The following is a 15,126-nucleotide window of genomic DNA, read 5'->3' as shown; positions in this document are numbered from 1 at the left end:
ACTCCTTTATTCAAATGTGCACATCAGTTCCACAGAAAGTACATCACATCCACACAAGTGTTGCCAGAAGTTAGTAAACTGTGTTGGAGTAACATATTTCATTATTGTGGAAATGATACACATTTGAATCAAGTAATTTCAAGACATCCCTTTATTCAGCGTGCTTGTAAGAGTGCTTTGGCCACTCTCGCGTCCTTACAAAAGAAAAGTAGAAATCAAATCAGCTGTTATTCTCCAGGCTGCTAATGCTACCTGCTTCTCCTCGCTGGAAAAAAAAAACAAAACAAAAAAAAAACAGTTTGAAGGGCCGTGCGTTGAAAAAAAAGCCCCTTCTCTCTTTTTGTGAAAAGGTTGAACAGTCTCAGACTTTGTATGGGCTTTTAGAAAAAAGAACAGTCAACCGAGAGACCGGAGAGAGCGAGAGAGCGAGGAGAAGTCCGAAAGGTCCGGAGCGTGTCTCACCGCAGTTTGGACTTGCCATATATGTTGCGCTGGACGGACAGCAGTTTCTCCACGCAGGCCAGCCGTGTGTCATGCAGCGAGTTGTGCCACACGCTGCCTGCCGGCCGCACCTCCTCGCTTCGGCACATCACATACGGCACGCTCTCCGTCCGGCTCTGGATGTAGCCGCTCCGCAGCAGAGAGCGGCAGAGCAGGCTGATCCGGTCAACACGCCTCAGGATCAGGTGGGCTTTTCTAAAAAGAGAGAGAGAGAGAGAGAGAGAGAGAGAGAGAGAATTTGTTATTATTGTTAGTATATGATATATTGTTATTATAGAGAGAAAAAAAACAGAGACAGAGAAACAGGGAGACACTGAGAGAGAGAGAGAGAGAGAGAGAGAGAGAGAGAGTCATAGACAGCATGAAAAAAATCACAATGTACATTTTTTTTTACTTATTAATATGATTTTTCACTACATATTTCTGAGAATGATACTGTGGCAGTGCCTCCTCTGTTGCTCTACAGAGGACGCTAGGGTACTGCGGCACTCTGTTGTTTGTTGACCACAGGTTAGTATAGGGTCAGTATAGCCTGAGCGCCATGTATTTTTCCAAATAAAGAGCTGGACTTGGGTTCTCCACAGCATCTCCTGCTTCATTCTTCACTGCCATCACTATAATATCATGCGATTTGGACTTGTGAGTGCGAGTGGCTAGTGGGTGAGTGTGCCCTGCGCCCATCCCATGGGCCCTGATAACAGCCGCGAGAGCCCGCGAGGCCCGAACCACGACCACCGCCGAGGGATGCAAGTGATGACGGGAGGGGGAGGACAGCCGCCAGAGATCCAGGGATGATGGCGACAGCCACGAGAGTCCTAAAGTCTGCCAGGAAAGAGAATTCGTTGCTCCGCCTCCCCATCACCGACCCAGCTCCCCAGCTCGGCCTCCAGGATCAAACGTGAAGTGTAGTCTCGCTGCAGAACAGGATGCAAGACTTGGGCGGCAGAATTTGGGACTTGTGTCCCGCCTTCATGCCTCTTGCTGGTGGTTGTCCTCCTCCTCCCACCATCACTCGCATCCCTCGGCGGTATTAAGGGTTCGGGCTTTGCCTGCCGGTCAGCTGTAGCGGCTGCCATCAAGGCCTGGTGGACGGCGCAGGGCACAGTGAGTTAAAGTGAGATAAAGCTAAAAAAGTCTCTGATTGGTGCGTTTGAACAGCAGCACTTCTAGCTAACTGCACTATGTGCAAAAGCAGAAGGTGATTCGATTGCATCATTAAGAACACCCCATCACCATTTTGGTAGGCAGACTGTAACTCTGACTGCTCTGATGGAGCTCATCTCGTCACCGTTGCTGCATCTGCAGCACTGCAGGTGGATTAAGACCAAGCAAAATAGTCCACAGCAACCACAAAGAAAGATGCAAAGATATGTGGACACTTTAGAGCGGTCTCCATAAAATGTTATGGGAAGAAGATTAGCTTGATTGGTGGACTGTATTCATATAGACTGTCTGAGTTTAGAATTTTCCAATGCATAAGATTTTACAAAAACTAGTAAAAGTGGCAACCAAAACTTCCAAAGCTATAATAATAAACTTATACATAAATATAAAGCTGAGGGTAAATTCGTATTCACCAGCTTCTGACATGAATTTTCTGTCCCACCTTAAATCGTGCTGCAGTTACACTGAAGTGCCTTAAACATAAAACTTTCTCCTGGAGATGTGTAACAAGCAGCTTTCATGTGTTTTTCATGTCTTTCAAGTGTTTTACTGCCTTCGCTGGATCGGATATCAGTTATGGCTTTCTTATCTCATAACAAACCACCATTGCACTCCTGTGTCAACAAGTTTTACTACCAAAACAGTGGCAGCGCGACTGCATAACGCCATCGGAATTCTATGATTAGAGCGCTGGAATGTCAAAGTCTGATCAAATGAACTTCAAACCAAAATTGAGAGCTGTTGGTTGGTTTAAGATCAGCAGTGAGTCGTCACACAGCTACCTTTCAGTGCTATATGATGTTACTATTACCATACATAACTATACCTACATATCTGTTCAATTATTCAGCTTTACTTCAGTTTGAAGGCATTCATTCAGATCAAGAGTTAAAAAAACAAAACAAAAACGCAATGTCCCGTGCACTTAGACATCCTAACCCTAATTCAAGACCAAATCCCGATTCCAGACATTTACCGCATTAGATATTCATAAAAGGCATTACTTGATAATGTTTTACAAAGTGGAAAATAGCCTGCAATTGGTGGCCACTGGATCGTTCCTCCAGCTCCAGTCAGAGAGGGAGAGATGTGATTACACAAACATCCACGGAGGGCTTGGGTTGGCAGCGTCCCGCAGGCCCTGGCGGAGCGGGGCTATGCTTGGGGCCGGGAAAAGGTACTGCTCGCATACTTCCTCTCTGTGTTTTGCCTCAAAACACTGAGGCTGTAGCAGGGGGGGGGGAAGCGCCTCACTCATCCACTGCCTCGGCCAGTAGTACATTTCTGAATATAGCTGCAAACACTGGGTTTGAGGCATCGAAAATATTATGTAAATTGATACGCTTATCAAAACAATGCTTGGCAGGAATCATCGCATGAATGTTTGGGCAAAAATAGTGAATTGTGAAATGTCAGCGATGGTCTGTGATTTAACCGGAGAACAATTTCAGCTGTTTGTTCCAGCTTTTTCTTTTTTCTTTTCTAACCAGAAAAAAGGTACTGAATAACATTTTTCTTGCGGAAAGTTGTTCTTAAGTGAAAATAATGTGGGTAAATTGAGGATTAGAGCTTTCATAACCCTTTTATGAGGTCAAATCCAAGGGCCGTACTCAGCAGTTTAAGCAAAGCGGCTGTGCGCTTTTTCGTATGCATACGAGTTTTCTTGTCTTAAATCTCCGCTTGACGTGAAGACTTTTTCCATTTCTTTCAAGTTTATTTTGAGAAGCACAACGCACAACTCTTTAAAGCCTATAAGAAGCTAAGATTAGTCCTGTAGCCCTTTTCCATTCGTAGGGCCTTGGGTTAAGTCAGCATCATGCTTTCCCTGCACTGTAAGAGCTAGCATGCAATACATCATGTGTTCTCGCTAAGCAACCGATACTGCTAAGACAAAATATGACCATCAGTGTGGCTGGCGTTCATAAAACATCTCGAAAAGTGGAGCTTATCTCTGCGCTGTATGGCTGTAACAGGCGGTGTATATGCTATCTACACAGGCCAAATGGAAAGCTGGGTTCCAGTGTAAATCATAGCTATTTATGGCACTTTGACTGGGGTCTTCGGAGGGCAGCTCGTGACTCACAGCTAAAAGAGCCTCATTTCATAATAACAACATTCAGCTAATCGCTAACTGTAAAAGCATGCTGACACTCTGAGACCTACTGTTAGACTTCATCTGCAACTGTTTTCCTTATGCAAACTCCAGCAGGCTGCAGCCACTGGCCAGACAACTCTACTGCGGTCCCAGCGGCTGTGATTCAGATGCATCGATTTCAATTGCAAGAATCAATTAGAATCGCTGCATTGCATTAAATAACACCGCAGCCCAAAAACGAGGGCAACATGCTTCTGCACTCTGTGCTGAGTGAATTAGTTTGTCCACTCAAAGACTTAAAGCAATTTTTGAATTATTTTGAGCCAAAAGAAACTGCTGTTCAATACTGAACTGATCTAGTTTTGGTTGAGTGTAGCTCCAGTTCTCTACACTCTTAGCAAAAAGGGTTTTATGTAGCACCAAAAGTGGTTCTACTATTGTTACAATTAGGGATGCATCGATACTGATACTGGTATCAGGTATCGGGTCGATACCATGCTCATTTACTTGTACTTGTACTTAAAAAATTCACAGATACAAACACCCTGATACCCGCTGAGTGTTCACTGCCATGCTAATGAACAAACACAATGAAGGTGGCTCTGCTTACACAAAAAAGTTACGGACTCCGTGACAGTCAGACACAAAGCCATCGGTCACTTTAAACGTTCTGCCTCGGCATATTCCCACCAGACCTACGTTGTGTGACTTTAGACTGTTTGAAACAAAAAAATCACAACTGCTTCCCCAATATGGGTGGAGACACACAGGCCAGCTAAACGGAGGCAGCGAAAAATTTAACATTTGCTACCAAAGTCAACTTTACTCTGTTTGACTGAATAGAATTATGAGGTATAAACATAATGCAGTGATTTTTTAGTAAAATAGCTTGTAGACAAACTGCATTGTCCTACTGTGCATATTACTGCCTAGCTTTTAAGTTCAGTGCACAGTGTTAGCAGCGCTGTTTCTTAATGTGTTATTTTGAATGAAACAACTTTTTTGATAATTGTCCGTAGACAGAGCTGTCTGTAGAGGCTTGGACCCAGCAATTTTGTAGAGTGTGAGTATATAAATGGTAGACATTGTCCGTACATGATGGTCTATTCAAATGCACACACTGAGTCACCAAAGAACACGATTTCTAAAATCACATTCGTGTATAAACCTGAGCCTGACCTGAGCCCGATGCTGTACATGAAAAATCAGCCCGAACCCGGCCCAAACCCCAATATACTGTTGGCCACAAACCTAGAGGTGACGCGTAAAAGTAATGAAGCTTGTGGACCCCCTCCGCTGATTCCGAAGGTAAGGCTGAGCCACGTATGCCTCACCAAAACTGATCAAAGCAGAGGCGATTTAAAACACCAACCAACCAAGAGAGAATTTGTACAGTCTGAGGGTAAACGGGCAGTAATAATGGCCAAAGCCTCTCTCCAGGTCCATCTGTTTATGTGCACGGTGTACAGTTGATCCTGATGTCTTTGGCTTGTCTCCTCTTCAATTTCAGTAATGCTTTATTTAGATGCTCTACTGTAGAAGCCTTCCAGATGTTTAGCTTTTCTTTAAACTATATTGAACTAAATATCTATCACTGATTCCATATTGCATGATGTGAACGTTACTCTCTATCCTAGCTTTCACCTGGCTGATACTGGAACCAGGTCAAGTGCTACCTTCATCCGAACGGAACAGGATGCAAGCGATCCCTCTTTCCATACATGGAGCTAGCCCAAGCGATTACATTTCACTTGGCTACACTTTTACCTTTTAAAAGGCACCACCGATAGAGCGGCCTCATAAATTAGTCCAATGCGGCCAAAGGCTGCCAATTCGGAGCCATAAATAATCCCCAGTCTCTCCTCCAAAAGCCTTCCGCTGGACTCTAAGGGGCTGCCACACGCAAAAAAGTTTACCAATCCTCCTTTATATGAGTTTTATTCCAAATGCATGATATGATTTATGAATGTCCAATAAGCTCTTCCAGGCGGTAGGGTGGACAAACCCGAAACATTTCAAACCAAATGTTGCGTTCGTACCAAAAGTATCAATCTGCTGTTGCAAAAACACAAGTGTGGATTGGAAATGTCCTTTTGGTGGGTTTCTTTTTTGGGAAAATCAAGCCTCACTTGGAACATCTAGTAATCACCCCACTTGAAGAAGGACAAACGGTGCTCCTGAGGGTGGTCCGTTCCGAGGGACGGATAGATCTTTACAATAATACGGGAAAAATACAAGAGTTTAGCTGGTGCCACTTCACTGACAAATACAATGTTTAACTTGGCTCGGAATGGCCTGCTTGTGCGGCCAATGTGAATGTAATATGAAGCTGAAAACTGCAACTTCATGGTCTAGAAAAGACTTCCATTCATAGCAAGATTAAATACTTCAGCTTTGTTTTTTCTTTCAAGCTACCGGTCAATAAAGTCAGTGGTTTCTGGTCTGATTACGACTGTTGTTTTTCACTATGACAAACATTCTTATTTTAACCCCTTAAATGCCTGTAATATTACACACTTCTATCACTTAAGAATAGCTCAGCCAGTTTGCATTGAAGTCCCTGTAGTTACTGAATACTAAGCTTTAGTGTGTGATAAGCCTGAGATGTTAAGGGGTTAAAAGAGGAATTAAGATGTAAACAAAGTTATTTAGAATGATTTGGTGTGAAATGCTCAGCTGTCGAGAAACTTCAGAACTCTTCATAGTGATGGTGACAGGAACTGAGTCGGCATTGTTTACAGTGGTGGTGATGGAACCGGAGGCCATATTACTAAACTTGCTATCTTTTGCCCTTACAAAAGATCTGACAAGGTCAAGATAATATCTTTCACAAATTTCTATTAGAATCAAATCTTATTTAAATTTAGGTATTATTTCTACATCTTATGTCAAGTTAGGAAATTCAAAACTACTGTGTCAAGGTCAATAATCAGGTCCTGTGTCTGTTAGCAAGCAAAGGACCAGCTGAAATGTAAGTATAGAATTGAAATAAAAACACGTAAGTTAGTTAACAAGACAGCTAAAAATGTGAAAATAATAAATAAATAAAAAGTGTGAATTTATTCAATTTGCCATAAAAAAAAAACCCATAACCAACCATCATCTAAACCGCTTATCCTTCTGGGTTGCGGTGGGGTGCTGGAGCCTATCCCAGCTGTCATTGGGCAGAAGGCAGGATACACCCTGGACAGGTTGCCAGTCCATCGCAGGGCAGACAGACAGACATACACATTCACACACTCACTCACACCTAGGGGCAATTTAGCACGTCCAATCAGCCTGACTGCATGTTTTTGGACTGTGGGAGGAAACCGGAGTACCTGGAGGAAACCCACGCAGACATGGGGAGAACATGCAAACTCCACACAGAAATGACCCTGGTCACCCAGACGGGAATCGAACCCAGGCCATTCTTGCTGTGAGGCGACAGCGCTATCGACTGCGCCACCGTGCCGCCCTTTTTTTTTGGGGTGGTTAAGGGGTTCTCCTGATTGCCTCACACTTATTTAGTCATATAGTTAGGACTCCCCCAATCACACGATACCACCAGCGCTAGGAGGGCAAAGGCTAGCACAGGCTTCCTCTGAGACCTGTGAAGCGCCATAGCATCTTTTCGAATTGCCACTCACCCAATGTCACTTGACAGCCAAACATGCTTGGAGGAAAGCGTCAACTGTCAGATCTGTTACGTCAGCTACCAGGCGCCTGTGCTGACTAACATCACGCTAAGTACTGGGGAGAGAAGGGATGGCTGTAGCATCACCAAGAATCGAATTCGCGATCTCACGATGATGGGGTAAGCGCTTAAATGGTTGCACCACTCAGGAGCCACACCCCCTGCTGTTTTACATAATGTCGCCTCTACCCAGTTTTGGTTTCCATTTCCAGCAGCTTTATCTGGCCTGTAAGCCATGATAACATTATATTCCTCCTAATCAAAAGCCTCACATTCAACTCTGTCTCCCCATTACTAAAGTTTTCATCAACATCAACACATACAGGTAATAGGAGGAGAATGTGTTTAAGGTTTAAATGCACTTTTAAAATAAATGAATGGCAGAGTGTTAGGGGAGCGCGCAGTGCTGCCTAACACAGCACAATTTAACACAGACTTCTAATGTTGTTACACAAGGTCAAGCAGTGTGGGCCTCTGGTCACATTACCACATTTCCTAACCACGGTCTCCTGTGAAAATTTATAGTGATAGGTCAGCGTTTTGAGATCTGTGCCAAGTGTTTTCAGTGGGTGCAAGTCATTTTTTTTTTTCAGTTACTGATACGTTTGTGTAAATCACAAAATCCAACCTTATGCTACTTTAATCAGCATCTTGTTGCTGTAGCTTCGCTTTGGATGACGCACTGAAGGGTATGAACAATACGTTTGTCATATGTGTGAGGAGTAGAACTGTGTTGAGCTGTTCACTGCATTGTAAGAAACATCTTTCAGCCAACTTTAGTGTTCATATATTTACAGATTTCGAAATGAAAAAGAGAAAACATCTAAAAACAGGGATTTTCTTTTACTTCAGATGTTGGCATTTTAGTTTTAAATAAGAATATTATTAAAATTAATATAGCAGAATTGTATAAAAAACGTGCTTGTATAAAAACATGATTATCCCAACTTGAAGATTTTAAAGCTGATAAAACCAAAATGTGTTAGGTTGTGCCCCGCTCTCCCCTACATGAGGTAACGTTGGGAGAGACGAAGAGGCGGGACGCATGTGTAGGTCCTTTGATTTTTAGAAAATGCTCAAGGAAATGAATCTACACAAGTGACTAAACAAAGAAGGAACACTAACAACAAAATACTTAGAAAGAAAACAAAAGATGAGATAACAAAACAGGGCCTGACTAACCAAAACACCAAGCAAACACAAAGCACACGACAAGAGGTATAAATACACATGGAACAAACCAGAAACACCTGGGACTCATGAGAGGTCAGGGCTACAGACAACAGACAGGTGAGACAGATGACAAGACGGCAGGAAAAACAACAAGAACAAGATGGCCTTCGTAAACAAAAGCGCATGGAACAAGTAAACAAAGGCTGAAACAGGGCGTGGTGAGGCAAAATAGTCCTCAAAGAAAACTCAGAATACATATGTAGTGTCACTGGTGGTTTTGGGTAGTAAATAAAATGTCTGTATTTGTGTTGTAGTCATGGTGACCCCTGGTTCCATTCACCTCCACTGTAAAGAAACCTGAGTCTCTACAGTGAACCGTTTCACATCAAACCACTCTGAATGACGCTGTTTACATCTCAACCACTGAATTATGCAGTAATTGTGAAAAATGGGTAGAATTCTCCCTTAAGGCTTCAGAGAGACTATAAGAGGGCTATTTGACTCCAATGCTGGAGGCACTGCTTAATTGAATGTTTTTGCTTATTTAACACACCTGATTCAACTTGATTCATGTGTTAGAACAAAGTAAACACTACTCTTAATTGTGCAGTGGCCTCAGGTCGTTTACATTTGCATTGGCATTCAAAATTACAGTAGTAGCAATGATTTAACCCTTACAAACCAGCTACCTTCAGCAATAACAAAAGCGTGTTGCAAGTATATATGAATCAGCTAACTGAAAAAGCGGATACATTCTGTGAGAGTACAGATTCTAGATTTCCAATGCACACCAGTGTTTAGAAGTATAAAAGAAGATATTTCGTTATGATTCGCATTTGATAAAAAGTTGTTGCGTTTACATTTTTGCTTTGCAGGAGGAAAAAATAGGAACATTTGAGTTAAAGGGAGTCTACATAACACATTCATAACATCTTACATAAACACTTCTTAACGTTTATGAATGTTTACATCAATATTTATAAAGTATACATGTTTTACGTTATATTACTAGGGAATGCAATGTCATTTTACTGAGATACGTTTTTCAAAATAAAAGTCCATTTTTTGTATTTTGAAAAGGTATTTTATTCTCAGTGAAATGCCTCATTTCTGGACAGGCAAAATAAAAATGACCTCTCTTTAGCTCTTTCGTCATTAAGTGCTTTGACACTGAAGCACATTTCATGTATACTTTTGACTTCTTTTTTATTATTTGTTTTTTCTTAAGCATATGGACAGTAAATTACTCATAAACAAGCTAGGAACAATCATTTGACTGATACTTAGTATGGTGGTGGGACTTTACAGGGCAATAATACTCATCATTCCCTGCAGATGCTGGACAGCCACATGAACATAAGTAAACTACTTTGCATTGCAATTTAAAGATCCGCATAACATGCATTTCAGTCTTTTTAGCTTCCATCACTTTTGAGGTAAAGCCAAAGCAGAATTTGTCGATCTTTAGGATAACAGCACAACATTTTACCTCAAAAAGTGTCCATAAAATGAGATAACCTATGCACAATTATACTTGTGCCCTCTCCAATACCATAAGCAAGGAAGATCATCACTAACAGTGCTAGCATTTAACCCCAAAAAGGGTTAAACTTAGGATAAGTAACGTTATCTCAACAATGTATAGACTGTTGAATTAACCCTTTGGCAAAATAAAATTTTAAAGAAGACAAACTAAAAATAGAAAGAATAATAAAGTGTGAAACAAAAATGCTTAGGAATAAACAAATCATTTAAAAAGAAGTTGAAAGTATAGGCAAAAAGTGTCAAAGCACTTAAAGACCAAAGGGGTACAAGGACATTTTAATTTTGCCTGTGCAGAAATGAGGCGTTTCACTGAAAATAATGTAGTTTTTCCAAATAAAAAGTGAGGACTTTTATTTTGAAAAATGTCTCTCTGTAAAATGACATAGTAGTCCATGTTTATATCATGTAAAACATGAATGCTTCACTAAAGTTTACTAAATTGAAACATTCATGAACATGTTATGAAGTTCATGTAAGATGTTATGAATGTTATCAGACACCCTTCAAGTAAAGTGTTATCAAAAAAACAACCTTTACATTTTTGCTTAGAAAAAAAGTTACGTTTCTGCCCTTCGCACTAAAACAAAGAGAAAGGAAGCTGAGATTCCTGTTAATAAAGACTGTAAATCGAATGTAAAGGTAATTCACACATAGTAACAATGTAATTAATTATGCAATTACATTTGGAAACTGTAACAAAATGATAGTAATAACTCTACACTTCCACTAGCTAAATCACCTCCTTGCAAATAAACCACACTGTAGCTATTCAGAACATGCTGTGACACATCGAAGGTAGATACTCTTCTTCTGGCTAAGTCACTGTTTCATAACCATAACCGTTCAGGATTTGCTAACCCAGCTCGACTGGGGCATGATCGGACACAGGCATTCAATCATCAGGGAGAACCTTCCTTTTTTTCCCCCACTTGTTGTCTGAACCCTGCCAACACACATCAGCTGCTCCTGTTCCTCAGCTCCCTGAGGGAAACACCTCGGACACGCCAGCCGGCTCTGAAGCTCTAAAAAGCGCACCTGAATTTGCTAGGTGCTCCGGACCTCGATGGGGAAGCGGAGAGGCCAGTTTTAAGAGGGACTCTTCTGCAGATGCACACCAACGTGGCCACAGTCCACCGCACCGCTCAGGCTGCGCCAGAAGCCACTTTGCCCACATTCGTTAGACCCCAAAACGTTTGGCGTTCTCTCCCCAAGAGCTTGGAATAATAAGACTGTAATTTGTCGACTTGAGCCGGTGTCCAGTCACCAGTTTTGACGCAGAAAATATGAATAAAAAGGTAAATGAAAGGAAATAAAAACATCGGATGGGCTTGAATAAACGAATATGAAAATATACTGCAGCACCGGGGTGGATTCTTTTATGAGATTTATGTTCTTACGAGATGGTCCTCCAATGGAACAAGCCTGCTCATGATTAGTTTTATAGGCTTGGATTTGCACTGGAAGCCTAAACCAATATTTTGCAGGCCAAAATTACTGCTGACCATGGTGTTTATGTGCATGTATGTGTGTGACAAGATGAGGAGAGAGAGAGAGAGAGAAGGAGAGAGAGAGAGAGAGTAAGGAGTAGAGGTAGGGAGAAGTCAGTTAAAGTAAGTTGGAGGATACACTGCAAACAAAACAACTGACCATTACATTCGGCCATGTTCTGTGTTTAGGGTGCACTGAGCTCTTGGGTGCTGAAGTGCAGGATGTGTTTAAGAGTTAAACTGGGCCCCAAGGATTCACTTACTTGCATCGCAACTGACCTGAAACGTTAACCATATCAACTTTGATACAGAAATAATGGAACCAATCATACTAGAGAATAAAAATTAAGGTACAATCATGTTTCAGTTCTGACAGAGGGGGCCACTTTCATTACCTGTAGTGTGGAGTCTAACAGTGGAGAAAGTTTTGTAGAAGGTGCCAGGTTGGTTTCTCTGTTATGATACTTTAAAGACAAGATAGAACAATTTATTATACCAGGCACTCCATTCTTTGTATCTATGCAACTTGTATCTACACAGCCAGAAGAAAAGACTAGTGTAGAGGTACATATTTGTTCATCGAGGTACATAAATGTATCCTCAAAGGTGAAAAGGTGGATAACCTCAAGTCAAGTCAAGATTTATTTATATAATGCTTCTTATGTATCACTGCTGTCAAGCAAAACCTTGTGTCTCCAAAGTTCCAACTTCATGATCCACATATCAGGACATTTAGCAGACCCGCCCCTAACTAGCAAGCATGATGTCATCGAGCTGTGACGTCAGCATCAGTGAGCAATTTGGCACGGGAAATCACCTAAAATCCTGATATTATTGCTCTGATATTTGGTGTTCATGTTCAAACAGCGACATGATTCATAACCAGATCACTCATCAGAATCATGGCTTCGCTATCCAGAGTGATTTTCATCCACCTGTGACCATCGATCAGCCAGCAATCCAGCTCCAAAATCACCCAAATCCGCTCGCTACTGTTATATTACCTCTCTGCTTTTATCCTTCCTATAATAAACAAAGGGCTTTCAGTTTACCTTGATTTTGAGTATTAAAAATATCTGATATTAAATATGCGACTCAATTTATAATTAAAAATAAAGTCTGTCTTGCTGTGTATCAGAGTTTTAGCACTGAGCATGAATCCAAGAGGACAGAAAATCAATAATAAAACATGGCCAAAAACATGCTAACTGTTTATTTTTACTCATAATAACCGATAGAATGAATGACCATCAAAATTATTAGTAAGTTTTCAGCTCACAGACACTCCAGATTAACAATTTCTGAAAAGATAACTACAACTGCACTTGTTTTTAAGATCTTGATAATGAACAAAATACAAAATTTAGCAGGCGCTAGGTAAATCTTTGATCAGAAATGACCCAAATTCATAAAGATATCAAATTAACATTTACATGTCAAACAATGGCATATCTGAGTAGCCCAAAATAACAACATATGGCCTGTGTGACTGTCTCATATAAATACTTTATAATTGCAATTGTAATTGTAATTGACCCAAAAAAAAACCCCAAAAAATTCCTTGAAATTTTAAGTTTCTAAGGGTTAATGTAAGTCAATGGAACCTGACAAGGGCAACAGGCAACTGTCAAAAACAGAAAAATGGAGATACAAGGTTTTGCTCCGACAGCAGTGATATAGATGTTAAAACAAAGCAGCTTCATAGAAAATCTGGGTCCAAGACCCAAATGAGCCAGCCAAGCGCAAATGTGGCAAGGAAAACCCCCCTTAAAGCAAAAGGAAGAAACCTTGAGAGGAACCAGAACTCAAAAGGTGAACCCGTCCTCTTCTTGTCAACACAGATACAGCAAAACAATAAACCGAACCTAAAGTTTCAAAAAAAAATTAAATATAAAGCCTGGAGTCGAGACAAGGTGTATGGAGTTAATTCATCTTAACATGATTGTGATGGAATGTGGTACAATTTTGTTCCCTAACTAAAGACACTGAGGGGTTGATGTGAGGGGGACCACTTAAGTGACAATTCAGTAACTTTAACATCAAAAAGTTGAGATTTTAAGTTTCTTGAATTTTGAGTTAACTGAAATTGACATAGCAAAAGACAGATTATTGTTCTGTTAAGTTCACTTGACTCAACATTTTAGTAACTTACTAACCAACTTCAGCATAAGACATATCACTCTGGACATGCTCAGTATGGAGGATCTCAATCTGGACAATCAGTAGTTTTTCATGACTCTGGACACACTGGAAATGCTTACTTGGATTTACTTGACTCCACATGTATGGTTTTATGTGCATTTGATCCAATCTTCTATATGTAATGTATTCATGTTGGATACTCTTTTACACTATTTTTTGTGCTGTCCAGAGATACTTAAATGTTAGCATCAATTTACCACTGATCTTAAAGCCCACTTCACACCAGATGTGATAACCATGCTGCATGATGCAATACGTACCTACATTAATCAATGCAGCCTTTAACGATACGCGTGTGAAGCAGAAAAATATGCTTTGGGCCTATTTCTGATACGTGCTGCGTGCAGCATGCCAGCTGCTTCAGGCAAAAACAGTAAAGAAATGCAATGTCTATGCTATAATATACAATCTAGGCTAATAAACAAATCAACAAATCTAGTTTTAACTCTGTGACAGGTTGACTGAAATCCCTTGAGTAGGTTAATGTTGTGAACCCGCATGCATCACCTCCTCTTTATACAGCTGTATGTTACCTGGTGGGAAAGCCAGCAACAGTCATGGCAGCAAGTCAAGCCTCTTTTATTTTTGTTTACTCAAAGTTGATATGTATGCAGTATTTTTTTACAATTCATGCATCTATTTATTTATTTTTTAAACTGTACTTCTAGGACTTGAAATCCACAACCACACCTAGGTGGAGCAGCCGGAGGGAGGGTGTAGTTTGAGTATTGAGATGCTCGGTAATTTTTTGTAACTTATAAAATATGATGTATACTATGCTAAAAAAGCCAATAAAACAGTTGCTCACACAAAAGCTGATTTAACAGTGTAATCTGGTAAGTGATTAGTTGGCTAACTAAGGCCCAGTCCCATTGCACCCCTTGCCCTACATCGTATTACCTTAGTTTAATGGCGTTTCAATGTATTATGGTCCTTTTCTTAATCAAAAGCATTAAAAAAATGCTAATAGTATGGTAATGTCTTGGTAGTTAGCTAGCTAAATTTCCCGTTCCACCTTAAAAAGTCCAGCAGTTCTGACGCCTGAAGGCCAGCATGTAACTGCTGCTCCATTTAAGGTGGAACGGGAAAATTAGAATGAGAAGCTGGCAAATTGCTGACTTCAGCTTCATATCACTGAAGAATTAGGGGTGGGCAATACTAAATAATTGTTGTACCCCCCTCTTTGAAGGCATTTGATCCCCTAAATGTAACCAAAGCCCAGCAGTGAGGAGCTGAACTTTACCCTCCTCTGCTGTCACTGCAGACTGGCAGGGTCGCCTACA

The 15,126-nt window shown here is 40.9% G+C and overlaps 1 protein-coding gene across 1 annotated transcript in view; it reads right to left on the bottom strand.

The window, feature by feature from the left end:
• Positions 1-458: 458 nt before the first annotated feature.
• LOC118814606 (astrotactin-2-like) overlaps positions 459-15,126 on the bottom strand; it is a 697,894-nt gene continuing 683,226 nt past the window's right edge. The window contains exon 24 of the mRNA XM_036580304.1: positions 459-696. Coding sequence (XP_036436197.1) covers positions 459-696 — 238 coding nt within the window. The remainder of the gene's footprint in view (positions 697-15,126) is intronic.

This window comes from Colossoma macropomum, unplaced genomic scaffold (genome assembly GCF_904425465.1).
Source record: "Colossoma macropomum unplaced genomic scaffold, Colossoma_macropomum, whole genome shotgun sequence".
Lineage (NCBI taxonomy): Eukaryota > Metazoa > Chordata > Actinopteri > Characiformes > Serrasalmidae > Colossoma > Colossoma macropomum.
The sequence above is the reverse complement of the archived record's forward strand: the minus strand, read 5'-3'. Positions and strand labels throughout refer to the sequence as shown.